At 38.6% G+C, this 17,588-nt stretch overlaps 1 protein-coding gene across 2 annotated transcripts in view; it reads right to left on the bottom strand.

Annotated features, from left to right (window-relative positions):
• The window catches only part of ATG5 (autophagy related 5), a 117,775-nt gene that overhangs the window by 38,444 nt on the left and 61,743 nt on the right, over positions 1-17,588 (bottom strand). For both annotated transcript variants that reach the window (XM_055432867.1, XM_088840676.1), the window contains exon 6: positions 7,929-8,023. In XM_055432867.1, coding sequence (XP_055288842.1) covers positions 7,929-8,023 — 95 coding nt within the window. The remainder of the gene's footprint in view (positions 1-7,928; positions 8,024-17,588) is intronic.

Raw genomic sequence — 17,588 nt, 5'->3', positions numbered from 1 at the left:
GGGCATGAATTTAGCATTATACCTTGCCCCGAGAATTACTGCTATAAATTCTTTACATGAAAAAATAGCATAATAACAATTACATGTGGAGAGGATCCTGGGAGCATGGAAGCTTAATGCTTCCCTCTCTTCCTTCTATTCCCAAATCTGTCTCCTACCAACAAAGTGGCTCTCTGAGCTCAAGTAACTACTGGAGAGGGCAAGCAGGCAAGACCTACATGGGGGAACGACAAACCTCTACAATATTTCCCCTCTGGGCGGACAGGAACCTAAGGACCAATGAGTTTAAGATCCCAAAGGCTAAGGGAAAAGTTGGGGGAAAAGGCTGATTACTGCTAGTAACATTATTATTTAACACAGTCCTGGCAACACAATACTAACAATGCAATGAAGCGAGAACAAGAAATAGCTGACAAAAATGGTGGGAAGAGAGGTTTTGTGTTTTTTTTTTTTTTGGTTGATGCCATAAATAAATACCTAGAAATGGAAATGAAATAAAGAAAAACAAAATCTAAAAAACACCTAGAAATAAATTTAAAAGAAAGACAAAGGGCCTACTGGAAAACATAAAACCAAATCTGAATAAGAAAAATGTACTGTGTTCTTACGTGGGAAGATTTAATGACATAAAAAGGTGAATTTTACAAAAACTAAGACAGAAATGTATTTCCACTTATTAACCATGAAAAGACTGAAAAAAAAGGTAAGCGGTGAATTGCCCCAGCAAATATCAGAACATTAAAATCAAATAAAAATAATACTGCCATAAAAATAAACAAACCAATGGAATGGAAGAGGAAATTCAAAACCAGATCCCTGTAGTCAAGGTATTTTAATATAAAGCAGAAGTGGCACTTTTATCTAATAGGAAAAGAATAGTTTATATCAGGAATCAATATACTACAGCCTGCAAGCCAGACTGCGCCTTTGTCCTGATTCTGGAGATAGAGATTTAATTGGAACACAGCCATGCCCATCAACTGCAAGTTGTCTATGGTTGCTTCCAAGCTACAAAACTGTACAACTGCAACAGAGACCATTTGCTTTACAAAGCTGAGAATATTTATTTTCTGATTCTCTAAAGAAAAAAGTTAGACCACCTTTAGTTTATATAATAAATAAACCCACTACAGCTAGCTATCGCCTGGAAGAAAATAAAGCTGTATGCCTGTATCTCATACAGCACATAAAAATAAGTTCCAGATGACCTAAAGAGTTACATATTAAAAACCAATCTTACAAGAAAAGTTAGGTAAGAAAACTATGTATAACCTGCAGGTGTATGGGGAGGGGCCTTCGTAACAAAGAAAGAAATCCATGTATGACTAAGAAAAAGATATATTAATAATTGGGCATATAAAGCATTAAGAACTTCTTTTTTACAGAAAGATACTATAAAAGTCAAGACTAATTTTAAAGTTGTGATTATATTTTACAGTGTTTGATAGAAAATGGTTAATATCTACAAAAATAATCTATTGTAAAATGGCAAGATAAATAACCCAAAAGAAAAATAAGCAACATATTTATTTTGCCCCCAACTCTGTGCTCAAGACCAACAGGCTGTCCTCATACTTACATCCCCTCTGCCTACAAAAGTCCTCTCATTAGTCTTTGCCTCCCTAATTCCATCCGTTTGTCAGACCTCAAAAGACAGGACACTTCATCAAAGAGGTCTTCTCTGCCCTACTAACAGATCGAATTCCCCTCAGCGGAACTAGCCTTTATTGCACTATATACTTCTCCTTCACAGCACCAATCACAGTTCTGATTTAGAATTTGATTGTACACTTATTATTTTATTATAAATTCTTAAAGGGTGATGTACTTTTAATCACCACTTGTATCCCCTGTGCATGGTACAAGCATGGCATGCAAATATTTGTGAACAAATGAACCTGGTGAATGATTAGAAGAATGAGACAACTTTTTCTTACATGCAGCATACCAGCAGATAACACTTATAAATCCACTGCTTCTTGAAAAACAGAAATTACGTGCCTAATTTGCACACTACAACCTAAATATCAATGCCTGAGGACGTCACAGTCAGTTTACAAATCTTTTTCACAGATACCCTCAACGACATCTGTTTATGTGCTAGGCTAAATAACATTTTAGTTACATTTCTGAGGCACTTCCTGCCATTAACCTCATCTCTAGAATACTAGTTAATATGAAGCACCTGGATTTTAAGAACACAGACCTGAAACACACACACCAAACCAAACTGTCAATGTAAATGACAGAAATGACACATTCTGGTCAGTAATGGATCTCCAAACTACTTTTGGTCCTATTTTACTTTTACCACTAAATCTGTCATTGGATTATAGTCATTCTGAGTCCACTGACAATCAAATTACAGATGAAAAAGAACTTAAGTTTTCCAACAATCTGCACAAAAGTCAACCTTTAAAGAATATTGATAGGGATTTTCTAGGTTTGGTCAAAGTGGACTTCATGGACTCCACTTTATGCGATAATTATGTCTTGAATATTCTGTAAACTTAATTTTTAGGAAGAAAATAATATTTTGTTTCTAAGTCTCACTTAGGTCTGAATTCTGGTCTTCACACTTTTTATATGTGTGCCCCTCAGCAAGACATTTAGAATTCCTCAGCTTCAGCTTCCTCATGTGAGAAATCAGATAAAAATCCCTACCTCCTAAGGCAGCTGTGAGGCCTCCAAAGATGAAATGAACCTCACTCAAGCATACTCTCTGTCCTTCCCTTTTTATCCCCTGCTATACAGGAATTCTGTTAGAATTCTACAAGGAAAAAAAGTTCAGCGAAATTATGCCCTTCATTTGTCTTATTAATAAACCTGGATTTCCAGGTTTTATTTAATTTACTAATTTAAGGTCTCAAATAGTACAGAGATCTATTAGTATATTAAACAAAGGAAAGGTGCAGATTAATCAAAATGCCACATAAGTAAAAGCTACACTCAATCAATGGACTATCCCAACCATACAAATTAAAGAGCTATATATAAGGGAGTCAAGAGCAGAAATCTGGTATTATCTTTAGATCATATAATCTAGGAAAACAGCAGATCCCATCTTCCTTTGGTCAAGGCGTGTACAAAGACTCAAAAATACAAAACAGGGAAATGGAAAGCGCCAGACAACAGACAATGGGCAAAAACTGAGACTCCTAAATTTTTATATTCACTTATGCATCTCATGTCTAAAATTTTAATCAAGTTCAAAACCAAACCAGTTAGGGGTAAAGCCAACAGCAAAGTTACATAGGTCAATAAAGAGTTCCGATAAAACCCTGAGGCTCTGTCTCCACCTGCTTGAAGAAAAAGTGCCACTGCCTTGACTAAGTAAAGAACAGGCAGCAAGCTCTGCCCTAATGGAGTCCCCACCTGGCAACCAGGTTTTGTCAATCAAATTTTGAGAATTCTCGAGCTTCCCACTTTCTAATTATAGAAGTTTATGAAAACCATTCTTTCTCACATGTACACATTCTCTTTCTCTTTCCCTCTCTCTCACATACATTCTAAGTATCACTGTATTTATGATATAGCAGTGAGAGGTAAGGACACATCTGATAATCTTCCCCAGAAAAGAATGGTAAATGAGAAAGAGATCTGCATTCTGTACATCTGCACTATTATTCTAGCAACAGTAATCCTACAATTCCTACGTTAGGTAATAGTAATACCCACTTTCCCTAAAGGAGCTCCGAGCATTTGCAATCTATAGTTAAATACACATGCTGGAACTGAACCATCCAAAAAGTGTTGGGAGGTATATATCTCAAATTAGTTTTGGAGCTCCCGTTTTTTGGAAATGTCTTTAGAATCTCTATTTTATTCAACTAAATTCCTCAAATAAGGTATTTTGCTAGGCTTTAGGTATGCTTTATGGTATGTTACTATGGAGCTCACGGTAAAATAGTCCCAAACAACCACTGATGACTGCTGAATGATTTAATGAATTTTCAAGATGAATCATTTTAAGAAATTATTTTAAAGTCATACAGACAGTGACATAAAGGAAAGAACTATGCTTACTATAAAACTGATAAATTTGCTCTGAAATCAGCAGTATAAAACATTTTAAAAAGAACATCACTGATGAACAATTAGATAAACCTGGAATACGGCCTCTTTAAAGAACAATTCCAACCAGATGTGTAAGTTCACTCAGGGATGCCCTTTTCGTTTTATTGATGAGGAAGCGAAGGCCCAGCAAGACTGAGAAAGCGCCTGCGGACACACAGTTGGTCAGTGTCACATCTCCCACAGAGCCCCGGGGGCCTCCCTTCCCGTGCAGTGCTGGAATACAGAGGTGCATACAATGCATTGGTTTTTCCACGCAACCCTTCCAACAGCTCTTTTCCACTTGCTCCTCCTAGTCTCCAACCATTCTAATTAATTCTAAAAGTGTTTTTTCTTCAGCTATTACAACAGCACTATCCTTATTAAAGGCAGCTAGCTTTTTCAGTTGTGGATTATTCGAACTATAAATTTTTTTTTTCAGTTTTAGAATTATGAAATCTTTGGTGCTTTAATACTCTTAAGATTCAATTAAGTACCTGTGAAGCACTTATACTGTACATAATAACACTGTGCTAAATCCTACTACACAGAATCAAAAAGGAAAAAGGAAACCCTAACCTTGCCTTCAAAGATACCACTGGCATGTTGAAGGTATTAGTGTATTCAGAGTGCTAGCCAGATCAAGAACTTCCTACCCTGGGCAAATCACTGAACCTGTCTTGGCCTAGATAAAGAGTAGTTCTTCAAACTGTGCTTTAGAGTTCCCATAAATATGTGACACTACAACTACTGACCCTAGAAGACAGAGTCAAGCCAGCTGAGTCAATCTCACTTGTCCCCATCCATACCATCCAAGTTCAACCCAAGCGGGTTCCTGCATTAAAAAAAAAAAGAAGAAATCCATTCAGAAAAATAAGGGCCACTCTTAAAATTCTGTAATAGCGCATTACTGCTTTTAATCTGTATTTTTATCACTAATATCTATGTCTGTGATGGTGAAGACGCAGCCTTTTCCTATGAGATTTATAGGTCACATAAAACATCCTACCCACTTGAAGTACTACTGTTGCTGTGTCGTGCTTAGTCACTCAGCTGTGTCCAACTCTTTGCGACCCCATGGACTGTACCTGCTAGGCTCCTCTGTCCATGGCGATTCTCTAGGCAAGAATACTGGAGTGGGTTGCCATGCCCTCCTTCAGGGTATATTCCCAACCCAGGGATTGAACCCAGGTCTCCCCCATATACTTAGCCCATAAACTCTTTCTCAATTCTGGCTTTTCTCTGTGGGATAACTAAAGCATATCATTACTGACTCTAGTTCTATAAAACCACTCTGGAAGTTTCTCTTACGGAATATCTAAGCAATCCGTACCAATTCGTGTAATAAGAGACAGCATGCAGACTTCCTGCCTCCTTTTCCCACATTATTTAATGCAAACACAGGAACTGTCTTGTTTGCCCACTGTTGAACGTAACAGGTGCAAAACTGTTCTCCCTCTCCTGTGCCATTCAGAGGACACTGAGATTCTCCCATGCCAGTGGCAACATTGCTTCCTGTCCTTTTCCTTAACAGGTCTCTGCAAACCTCTTCCTCTATTGGGTCAACCTTTACTGATTTATCCCAACCCTCAATTGCCTTGCTCCATCAGTGACTTTCCTTCTTATTTGATAAACAGCATTATTCCATTAAGATAACCTAAAATTTTCTTTTGTCTTTGCCTTCCGATTACTTCACCAATTCATTATTACACTGTGGATGATCCATGGCTTATGATACACTGTCTTTAGTTTTCACTAAATGACACATTAGGAAGCAGTTTTATTGAAACTATTATTGTGTTTCTAACTATGCTGCTGCTGCTGCTGAGTCACTTCAGTCGTGTCCGACTCTGTGTGACCCCTTAGACAGAAGCCCACCAGGCTCCCCCGTCCCTGGGATTCTCCAGGCAAGAACACTGGAGTGGGTTGCCATTTCCTTCTCCAATGTGTGAAAGTGAAAAGTCAAAGTGAAGTCGCTCAGTCGTGTCCAACCCTTAGCGATCCCACGGACTGCAGCCTACCAGGCTCCTCCATCCATGGGATTTTCCAGGCAAGAGTACTGGAGTGGCTTGCCATTGCCTTCTCCAGTTTCTAACTATAGGTGAGGTATAAAGGATATTGCCCCGTTTCCTCTAAATGTGGTCACGTGAGAAATTTCTTTCCTATGTGGTACCCAAGAAAAGTTAGCTTTCTCTGATACCCTAGGAAATTTTCATCATATATAAAATGAAAAAAATATATATCTCATCACATTTCTTTCCCCCTTGCTCTAGCTACAGAGAAGCTTTGGGTCAAATTTACAAGTCAATTTCAGTAAATTTAAAAATTTTAATAAATTTGAAGATCTCACTTATTCATAGTGTAGGTAATTTCATGCTGAGTTTCCATTTTATATCTTCAGTGGCTCTGATTTTAAATTGTTTCCTATTTTGCTTCTGTACAAAATATATTCCTGTAAATCGCCTCAGAATCTTCATGATATAAGATACAGTATAAATAAATAAGGTATGGCATTTCTAAATCCACTGTGTAATATCTGTGCTTAACAAAGATTTATGGAATTAAAATTTTATTTTTCTGAAAACAGGAAGCAGAAGAAGGTGGCTAATTAGATTAACTGATTTCATTCCATCGGTCATTTTTCTCATTTTATTTATGTTGTATGTATTATTAATCTATGATCTAAACAGTCTATTTGCCATTATCTTAATTAATAATTGAGAAGCAACCTTATTAAAGTCATAAAAACTTTTCATGAAGTATACTGGAATTTTTGGTTTTTACTTGTTTTCAGTTGGATGGTTTATACTCCTTTTCGAACACACATTCATATGATGGCTCTATAACAGATTAAAAAATAACTGTAGAAATAACTGCAAGTAAAGACCATGAGATAGTAAAAATGTCTACAAAGGGAAGTTATGACACAATTTCTTTGAATTTGAATGGAGGTCCTGCTAGATGAGTGTATATGTCTGTGATACTATTTCTATTAATAGTTTCTATTCTTGCTTTTTCCATGATAGTAGGCAACTGGATTTCTGGATACCATTCATTCAATAAAAATTCACTCAGTATTGCTATATAGGAAACATATGGTAGTTTTAAAGTACTCTATAGAAACATGGAGTTTTTTAACCCCATGAAAGGCTATGGTGATGAGAAGCTACCATTTACTTTGCTGTACAGCACTGAAGACCCATCATCTAAAACAAATACAGTCGCTTCTCATCTGCAGTACTCATGTTCTATAAAGTCACTGCAAACACTGACTTCACAAACACTGAACTACTGGAATACAAGGGTTACTGCAAGTCTCTGCTCATGTGTTCTTCAACTCATCGACACATAATCTTGTTTTATGTACATTTCTGAATAAAGACAACACTTCAGCACTATGCCTGGGAATCATTTTTAACATCAAAATTATCAATAAAAAGCACAAAAATGTGTAGAACGTGGCACTAAACAGACCGGGAAGTCACTTGTTTATGGTATGAGAGCGCATTTTATGGTTTAAGAAGGCACAGCATCACTGAAAATGTGCACATAGGGCAAATCAAATTTTTCATCACTCTGCACATGTCCAGGGTAGTACTGTTGAGTAGTGAGACTCTGAGGTTGCAAATAAATACCAGCAAGCAGGCTAATCTGCCAATACAGAATCTGCAAATAAAGAGGACTGATTATATGAGTTACATACTTCACAGTGCAGTCTCGGGTCTGACTGCCACCAAAAGAAAGAGATCTGGAAAGTCCTAATAAGTATTATTCAGCTACTGTGTAAACTTAAAAGACACTGGACAAGAGTGTTTTAAGAAGTAAGATGTTCAAGGCTTTCATAAGTTAGTATTGTTAAAAATGTTACTTCCTACCTGGTATATTCTAAAAGGGATATAACGAAATCCATTTTCTTCTGCAGGATATTCCATGAGTTTCCGATTGATGGCCCAAAACTGGTCAAATCTGTCTGTAACGATAAATTATTTATTAAAGGTGTATATTACAATTTAATATCTCATACAAAGAGATGAAAACTGTTATATATCCATTCTCAGGAATTTCTGAAAGGCCATTATCTATGTATTATTTCTTCTTAAACTTACCTTTCCATAACTAAACATGAAGTAAGAAATAAAATTAATTTTTTCTACATTATCGTTCCTTCCTCTTCCTAGATATTTCCATTAGACACTTTTTCTCATAAGAGACACCCTAAACAGATTATGACTACTTAGGGTATCATGGCAAAAAACATCAGGTATTGATGAATGTCTTGATTCCCTTGATCTTATTCCTACTGTCTAAACTATAAAGGCACAGCTTCCAGCGACCTAAAGTTTAATCAGAACTTATTTCAGGAAATAAAGTAAAAACACCAAACACTGTACATGTTAAACAGCAAAAACATAAAATTATAGGACAGGCTTTGAAAGAAATGTGAAACTGACACTTGAGAAATAACTGTCAGCTGTACTTTTAATCTCAGATTGATTAAACAATTCCTTTTTTAAAATGTCAGGCTTGATTTTTAAAAAACAAACTTTACTGAAATATAATTCATACACTATAAAATTTTTGTTTTGAAATATATAACTGAGTATTTTTTAATACACTGAGTTGCTAACATGTAATTTCAGAACATTTTCATCATTTCCAAAAGAAACCCATATCCATTAATAATTATCCCCTCCCCTCAACTGCTGGAAACCTCTATTCTACTCCAGACATTTCATATAAATGGAATCACATAATATGTGGTCTTCTGCATCTGTTTTTTGTTTTTTCTCTTACTACGTTTTCAAGGTTTATTCACGTTGTAGCATGTATCAGAACTTCATTCATTTTTATGACCAAATTATATTTCGTTGTATGGAGATACCACATTTTGTTTACCCATTATCAGTTTGTGGACATTTGGGTTGTTTCCACTTTCTGGCTATTATGAATAATGCTACCATGAATATTCACATAAAAGTTTTCATGTGGATGCATATTTTTAACTTTCTTGCATACATTACCTAAGAATGGAATTGATGAGTTATAAAGTAACTGTTTAAGTGCTGCATGGTAACTATGTTTGGAGGAATCACCTGTTTTTCAAAGACGCCACACCATTTTGCATTTCTACCAACAACGTATGAAGGTTCTGATTTGTCCACAAACTTGCCAACACGTTATTGTCCATCTTCTTCATTACAGCCATTCTAGTGGGTGTGAAGTGGTATCCCCTCATGGTTTTTATTTCCATTTCCCTAATTATGGGCTTTCCAGGTGGCTCAGTGGTTAAAAATCCACCTGCCAATGCAGGAGATACAGGTTTGATCCCTGAGCCTGGAAGATTCCCTAGAGAAGGAAATAGCAAGCCCCTCAAGTATTCTTGCCTGGGAAATCCCATGGACAGACGAGTCTGGTGGGCTATAATCCATGGGGCCCACAGAAAAGTCAGCCACAACTTGGTGACTAAACAACAATAAAGACTAATTATGCTAAGTATACATTCATTTGTTTACCAGCCATTTACATATTGTCTTTAGAGAAATATCTACCAAATCCTTCGTCCTCTTTTTAATTGGTTATCTTTTTGTTGTGGAATAATGTAAAGAGTTCTCTATGAATTCTGGATATAAGCCCCTTATCTGATAAATAATATAGAACTAATTTTCCCATTCTCTGCGTTGTATTTTTTAACACCTTGAACTCACCCAGAATTCTACCCTAAGATATTTTTTATATACAGAAATTCATCGCAGAATTAAGTCTCTGTAAAGTACATGAATACTCCAGAATTTCAGATGAGCCTGTATTAAAGTATATTCTCTACTACTAGACTCATCTCAACCCAATTTACCGGATATCTATTCATACTGTTTGAGCCATTGTTGTATGTAAAAAACAAAATTTAGTTGTTTCTTCTTATAGCCCTGTCCTAGATGACAGTGACAGCTTCTAGGCCTTCTCCATTCTCATTTTTAACCCCAATCTGAGGAAAGGCTCATATTACAATAGAACTGGTAGCATAGGGGCAATTTAGAACCCAGTCAGTCCAGGACAATTTCACAGATGACAACTAAGGTCTGGCCTGTTATGAGTTTAGTTAAGAACCAAAACCAGACTCTTGGTCTTCTGATTCAAAGCCCACAACCGTTTCAATAGTTGGAACCACAAAACTGCATCTTAATGCTAAGAGTAGCTCCTTTAACCACAGTCCTTTCATGTATGAATCAATCATTCATTCAATATCTTTTAAAAATTATCTTTCTACTGTTAAGTATCAAGCAAGAATGTGATAACTAAATAAAGTGATTCTTAATGCATTGCTAAAATTTTACTACTGCCTCATCATTAAATCTCTAGCGCCTACGACAGTGCATGCATAACATATGCTCTTGAATGAATAACAGAATACTAAATACAAAATTCTCCAAGCCAGACTTCAGCAATATGTGAACCGTGAACTCCCAGATGTTCAAGCAGGTTTTAGAAAAGGCAGAGGCACCAGAGATCAAATTGCCAACATCCGCTGGATCATGGAGAAAGCAAGAGAGTTCCAGAAAAACATCTATTTCTGCTTCATTGACTATGCCAAAGCCTTTGACTGTGTGGATCACAATAAACTGTGGAAAATTCTGAAAGAGATGGGAATCCCAGACCACCTGACCTGCCTCTTGAGAAACCTGTATGCAGGTCAGGAAGCAACAGCAGAACTGGACATGGAACAGCAGAACTGGACATGGAACAACAGACTGGTTCCAAATAGGAAAAGGAGTACGTCAAGGCTGTATATTGTCACCTTGCTTATTTAACTTATATGCAGAGTACATCATGAGGAACGCTGGGCTGGAAGAAGCACAAGCTGGAATCAAGATTGCTGGGAGAAATATCAATAATCTCAGATATGCAGATGACACTACCCTTATGGCAGAAAGTGAAGAGGAACTCAAAAGCCTCTTGATGAAAGTGAAAGAGGAGAGTGAAAAGGTTGGCTTGAAGCTCAACATTCAGAAAACAAAAATCATGGCATCTGGTCTCATCACTTCATGGGAAATAGATGGGGAAACAGTGGAAACAGTGTCAGACTTTATTTTTTTGGGCTCCAAAATCACTGTGGATGCTGATTGCAGCCATGAAATTAAAAGACGCTTACTCCTTGGAAGGAAAGTTATGACCAACCTAGATAGCGTATTAACTGGAGAAGGCACTGGCAAGCCACTCCAGTACTCTTGCCTAGAAAATCCCATGGGTGGAGGAACCTGGTAGGCTGCAGTCTGTGGAGTCGCTAAGGGTTGGACACGACTGAGCGAGTTCACTTCCACTTTTCACTTTCACACATTGGAGAAGGAAATGGCAACCCACTCCAGTGTTCTTGCCTGGAGAATCTCAGGGACGGGGGAGCCTGGTGGGCTTCCATCTATGGGGTCGCACAGAGTCGGACACGACTGAAGTGACTTAGCAGCAGCAGCAGATAGCATATTAAAAAGCAGAGACATTACTTTGCCAACAAAGGTCCGTCTAGTCAAGGCTATGGTTTTTCCCGTGGTCATGTATGGATGTGAGAGTTGGACTGTGAAGAAAGCTGATCGCTCGAAGAATTGATGCTTTTGAACTGTGGTGCTGAAGAAGACTCTTGAAAGTCCCTTGGACTGCAAGGAGATCCAACCAGTCCATTCTAAGTGAGATCGATCCTGGGTGTTCATTGGAAGGACTGATGCTAAAGCTGAAACTGCAATACTCTGGCCACCTCATGCGATGAGTTGACTCACTGGAAAAGACTCTAATGCTGGGAAAGATTGGGGGCGGGAGGAGAAGGGGACGACCGAGAATGAGATGGCTGGATGGCATCACCGACTCTGTGGACATGAGTTTGAGTGAACTCCAGGAGTTGGTGATGGACAGGGAGGCCTGGCGTGCTATAATTCATGGGGTCATGGAGAGTTGGACACAACTGAGCGACTGAACTGAACTGAAATACATGACTATTCATTAAAAATTTTTGGATTCTAATCCTAGACTTACAACGAAATAGCTAGATGACTCAGTTCAGTTCAGTCGCTCAGTCGTGTCCAACTCTTTGCAACCCCATGGACTGCAACACTCCAAGCCTCCCTGTCCATCACCAACTCCCAGAGTTTACTCAAACTCATGTCCACTGAGAAGGAAATGACAACCCACTCCAGTGTTCTTGCCTGGAGAATCCCAGGGACGGGGGAGCCTGGTGGGCTTCCATCTAAGGGGTCACACAGAGTCGGACACGACTGAAGTGACTTAGCAGCAGTAGCAGCAGCATGTCCACTGAGTTGGTGATGCCATCCATCTCATCCTCTGTCATCCACTTCTCCTCCTGCCTTCAATCTTTCCCAGCATCAGGGTCTTTTCCAATGAGTCAATTCTTTACTTTAGGTAGTCAAAGTATTGGAGTTTCAGCTTCAGCATCAGTCCTTCCAATGAACAACCAGAACAGATCTCTTTTAGGATGGACTGGTTGGATCTCCCTGCAGTCCAAGGGACTCTCAAGAGTCTTCTCCAACACCACAGTTCAAAAGCATCAATTCTTCAGTGATCAGCTTTCTTCATAGTCCAACTCTCACATCCATACATGACCACTGGAAAAACCACTGCCTTGGCTAGACGGACCTTTGCTGGCAAAGTAATGTCTCTGCTTTTTAATATACTGTCTAGGGTGGTCATAACTTTTCTTCCAAGGAGTACACGTCTTTTAATTTCCTGGCTGCAATCACCATTTGCGGTGATTTTGGAGCCCCAAAAAATAAAGTCTGCCACTGTCCCCATTGTTTCCCTATCTATTAGCCATGAAGTGATGGGACCAGATGCCATGATCTTAGTTTTCTGAATGTTGAGCTTCAAGCCAACTTTTTCACTCTCTCACTTTCAAGAGGCTCTTCAGTTCTTTGTTTTCTGCCATTCAGGTGGTGTCATCTGCATATCAGAGGTTATTTCTCCCAGCAATCTTGATTCCAGATTGTGCTTCTTCCAGCCCAGTGTTTCTCATGATGTCTTCTGTATATAAGTTAAATACACAGGGTGACAATATACAGCCTTGATGTACTCCTTTTCCTATTTGGAACTAGTCTATTGTTCCATGTCCAGTTCTAACTGTTGCTTCCTGACAACATACAGATTTCTACATACAGATATCTACATACAGATTTCTCAGGAGGCAGGTCAGGTGGTCTGGTATTCCCATCTCTTTTAAGAATTTTCCACAGTTTGTTGTCATCCACACAGTCAAAGGCTTTGGCGTAGTCAATAAAGCAGAAATAGATGTTTTTCTGGAACTCTCTTGCTTTTTCAATGATCCAATGGATGTTGGCAATCTGATCTCTGGTTCCTCTGCCTTTTCTAAATCCAGCTTGAACATCTGGAAGTCCACAGTTCACGTACTGTTGAAGCTTGGCTTGGAGAATTTTGAGCATTACTTTACTAGTGTGTGAGATAAGTGCAATCATGTGGTAGTTTGAGCATTGTTTGGCATTGCCTTTCTTTGGGATTGGGATGAAAACTGACCTTTCCAGCTAGGTGACTAGAAATAAACCAACTGAAAATTCTGCCCTAATTCACTTAAAGATGAAATAAAGAGAGTCTGTAAATAACTATTTAGACTAAATAGTTCTAATAACTTTTCTAAAAATAAAATTTTGTGATTAGACAACCTCCTTATTAAAATAAAACATTTAAGAATCACAAGCAACTCTTTATTAATGAAAGATATATATTTTTTCTAACAGAGAGGGGGAAATGAGCTAAAGAAGTGGTCCTTAAGCAGAGAAGGTTTTGGTCCCCTTGGGTCTGGGGATATTTTTGGATGTCACCAATATATTGGGCATGTTACTAACATCTAGTGGGTGCTTCTAAACATACTATAATGCATAGGACAGCTTCAACAACCAAGAATTATCTGACTCAAAATGTCAATAGGGCTGAAGGAAGGAAAGCAAACACAAATAAGAAGTACAGAAAAATATTTAGCAAAAAGCTTTCATATACCTATATCGCAAAAAAGTAAGCTGGAAAAAGAGACATTACTATGCACATTATCAATTTACTGACTCTCAGCTCCAAATCTGGCTTTCAATATATACACTGGCATAATGGACACAATTTCTTTAAGCATCTCTAGGTTCAAACCATGGGTCAGGAAAATCCCCTGGGAGAAGGGCATGGCAACCCACTCCAGTATTCTTTCCTGGAGAATTCCATGAACAGAGGAGCCTGGTGCGTTACAGTCCATGGGGTTGCAAAGAGTCAGATATGGCCAAGTGACTAACACACACACTACCGTGACAATCACATTAAGCTTTCTCAGTAGAGTGTTGGAAGGAAACTGCAGGAGAAAGGGGCTCCTTCCTGCATCTGCACATTGCAGTCCCCTGCCCCGTATCAGTGCCCTGCTTTCCTCCGCAGGCCTATGTGGGTTGCTGACCTTCAGTCTCCCAGAGCCGCCACTCCCTCTGCTTGCCCGTGCCCCCTGCTGCCGGTGGCCCACACTCCAGGTTTTCCTGATTTCCCAGCAACTGCAGACCCGCTCCAGCCTGGCAAAACAGAGACTTTCTCTACTAATCCAAAGTGCTGGAATATATCTTCTCCAATGATTTCGAAACCCAGCCCTGGGAAGGGGCTCCTGGTAAGTGTGACCTTCCTCTTTAGCTCTAGGGTACCAGGTCTGATTTTCTTATATATCCAGAAACTCTTTTATCAGAGTTTAATAATTCTGTATATAAAACAATCTATTCAACCCGTTGTGTGGTTTCTATCTCCTGACTGAACCTAGTCTGATACAACTATGTTTAAAAGGAATAAAGACATAATAAAGGATCTGTATTAATTTATATTAGCTTAATTGTCTTATAAAAATTATATGTTCTTACATAAGATTAGCATTTCCTCAATAACATCAAAAACATTCTAACCAAAAATAATTTAACTTTTCTAAGTCAAAGTTATTAACAGGAAAGATACAAATAGAAGAAATTAAAAGAAAATCAGTGCTGAGTTTAAGTGTATAACCAAATGTCTTTTACACTGGGTTTTGTAATAGTAGGATCTCTTCTAACCCCTAGCCAAAAATTAAATGAAATTGGAGTAAGGATGTACTGTTAACTTCCTACATGTTAATGAATCAAGTTACATATTGTTACCAAGAAGTACTCTGAATACTGGAACTGAGTTATTACTGGCCATGAAAACAGAACCTACAAGTAAAAGAAGCTCAGTGGTCTTTAGCTACTCATTTTTTAAACTGTAAATTTAGGTAAATGTACATCTATTTCAACAGTTTTCAAACTAGTTCTAATTCTAAAACAAACAACTAAGTATTGACAGAAGAAAATTAAAACTAGCAGTCACTTAGCTTATCCAAAGAAAAAGAGAAAAGAAGGTAACTTACACACTTCTTACCAGAGTTATTACGAATATGACTGCTAAGTTGGTTTCTGTATTTTAAACTTAACAATCATTTAGGATGGCTACCCAATCGACAATCACAAAATTGAAGGCCTGTGCTATAGATTGTCAATCTAATCTTTTAAAGATATTAAAAATATAATTTCTCAAAACCCTGGTGGCAACCAATTTTTTTTTCACTCACTGATGAATTAAGCTTTTATTTTGGTCTTGGAAATTTTTAAACATCCAGAAAAGAATATTTAAACCAACATCTTCCTAAGAAGCACAGAAATAAATTGATTAGTGTTCTTTGTTTCTCACAGGGAAAAAGCTGCAGAAAAAAGTGTCAATTTTAAAGGACATATCTGTTTTTCCACTTAAGCTTTATTAAGAACTCAAGGCAAATAATATTTTAATATTCAAATGCCACGAATAACCTATTTATTCACAAGATCCCATGGGAGACATGGAGGTTCTCTAAAGGACGGCACCCCAGCCTCAATTCAGCACTGTGGTACTGCTGGCTGGGACAGAACCATAGGGAAGGGCTGAAATGCCCCCACAGGCATACCATTCCACTTCCTGCTCTTCAAGTTTGTGATGTCAAAAAGAAGAGATTTACAGCACCCTAAATAAGTGTCAGATCTTGACGGCTCATAAAACACAGGCTTTGAGCTTTTCTTGGAAGAGAAAAGCAAATCGTTGAAAATTACTGCTGAAGGGAACCCATTCCTTAGAAAATTATGGATTTATCAACAGTATTATTCAAATCAACACTACAAGTGGCCATGTGATAGATGTAGTGTTTTGACCAGAGGCTTTCAAGCTTTGCAACAGAAAGCATATCCAAGTATCGTCCGTCCGTTCCGTTGCTCAGTCGTGTCCGACTCTACGCGACCCCGTGGACTGTAGCCTACCAGGCTTCTCTGTCCATGGGATTCTCCAGGCAAGAATACTGGAGTGGGTTACCATTTCCTTCTCCAGATATCCAAGTATAGATCTATTTGAATTAATTTCTTCACGTGTGTGTGTGTGTTAGTTGCTGAGATCTGACTCTTTGTGACCCCGTGGACTATAGCCTGCCAGGCTCCTCTGTCCACGGGGATTTTCCAGGCAAGAATATTGGAATGGGTTGCCATTCCATTCTCTGGGGGATTTTCTCGACCCAGGGATCAAACCCAGGTCTCCTGCATTGCAAGGTGGATTCTTTACCATCTGAGCCACCAGGGAAGCCCAGTTTCTTCACACTGTAATAAAGTAAACATCTTTGTGAAAAAAAAAATCAGAGGGCAAAAAAAACCATGTGTGTTAAACGAGTGACCTGTATCCTCAAACTCATTTGTCCTCTGAGTCACATATTAACAGGACAGTCAGGCCGACCAACTGATGGCATCACCAACTCGATTGACATGAGTTTGAGCAAGCTCCGGGAGTTGGTGATGGACAGAGAAGCCTGGCGTGCTGCAGTCCACGGGGTTGCAAAGAGTCAGACACGACTGAGCAACTGAACTGAACTGAACTGATAGGCTGACCCAGGGAGGGAGGATCTATACACCGCAGCACATCCACGGGAGCTCAGATGCCACTCAACAGAGCCACACCCACATATTTCCATGAGCCCTTCTGTTTGAGGCTTTACGTTACTGAGATATATCTGGCGGGGAGGACCTAATCAAAACAAAGAAGCCTTGAAAACTCTTCAAGGACCCCTGAAAATTCATCCTGAAGACAGAAGCAGGCTGGCCTTTATAATAAGGCTGAGAGGAGAACCAATCCTTAAGGCCAGTCCTTAATTTGTTCAAAAATACTCATCTTGGCAGCGGGATTGTACTCTGGGCAATCTGCTGCTGGAGCTAATCAAAAAAGCAATAAAATCTGAATCTGAGGAAATTTTTGACCTGGCCTATCACTGTCTCAGAACAAACTGAGAAGACATTTATAGTAGTCTCCCCTTCTCCACTGGGGATATGTCCCAAGACCTTCAGTGGACACCTGAAACGGTGGACAGATACGTATCCATGAATCCCATATGTACTATGTTTTTTTCCTGTACCTCACACTCATAATAAAGATTAATTTAGAAATTAGGCACAGTAAGAGACCATCTAGTTGCCAGCATCACTAACAATTTG

The sequence above is a fragment of the Moschus berezovskii genome, chromosome 10 (genome assembly GCF_049115385.1).
Source record: "Moschus berezovskii isolate FMDL1 chromosome 10, NW_MosBer_1.0, whole genome shotgun sequence".
NCBI lineage: Eukaryota > Metazoa > Chordata > Mammalia > Artiodactyla > Moschidae > Moschus > Moschus berezovskii.
Note: the sequence above shows the minus strand (reverse complement) of the source record. Positions and strands in the feature narration are given on the sequence as shown.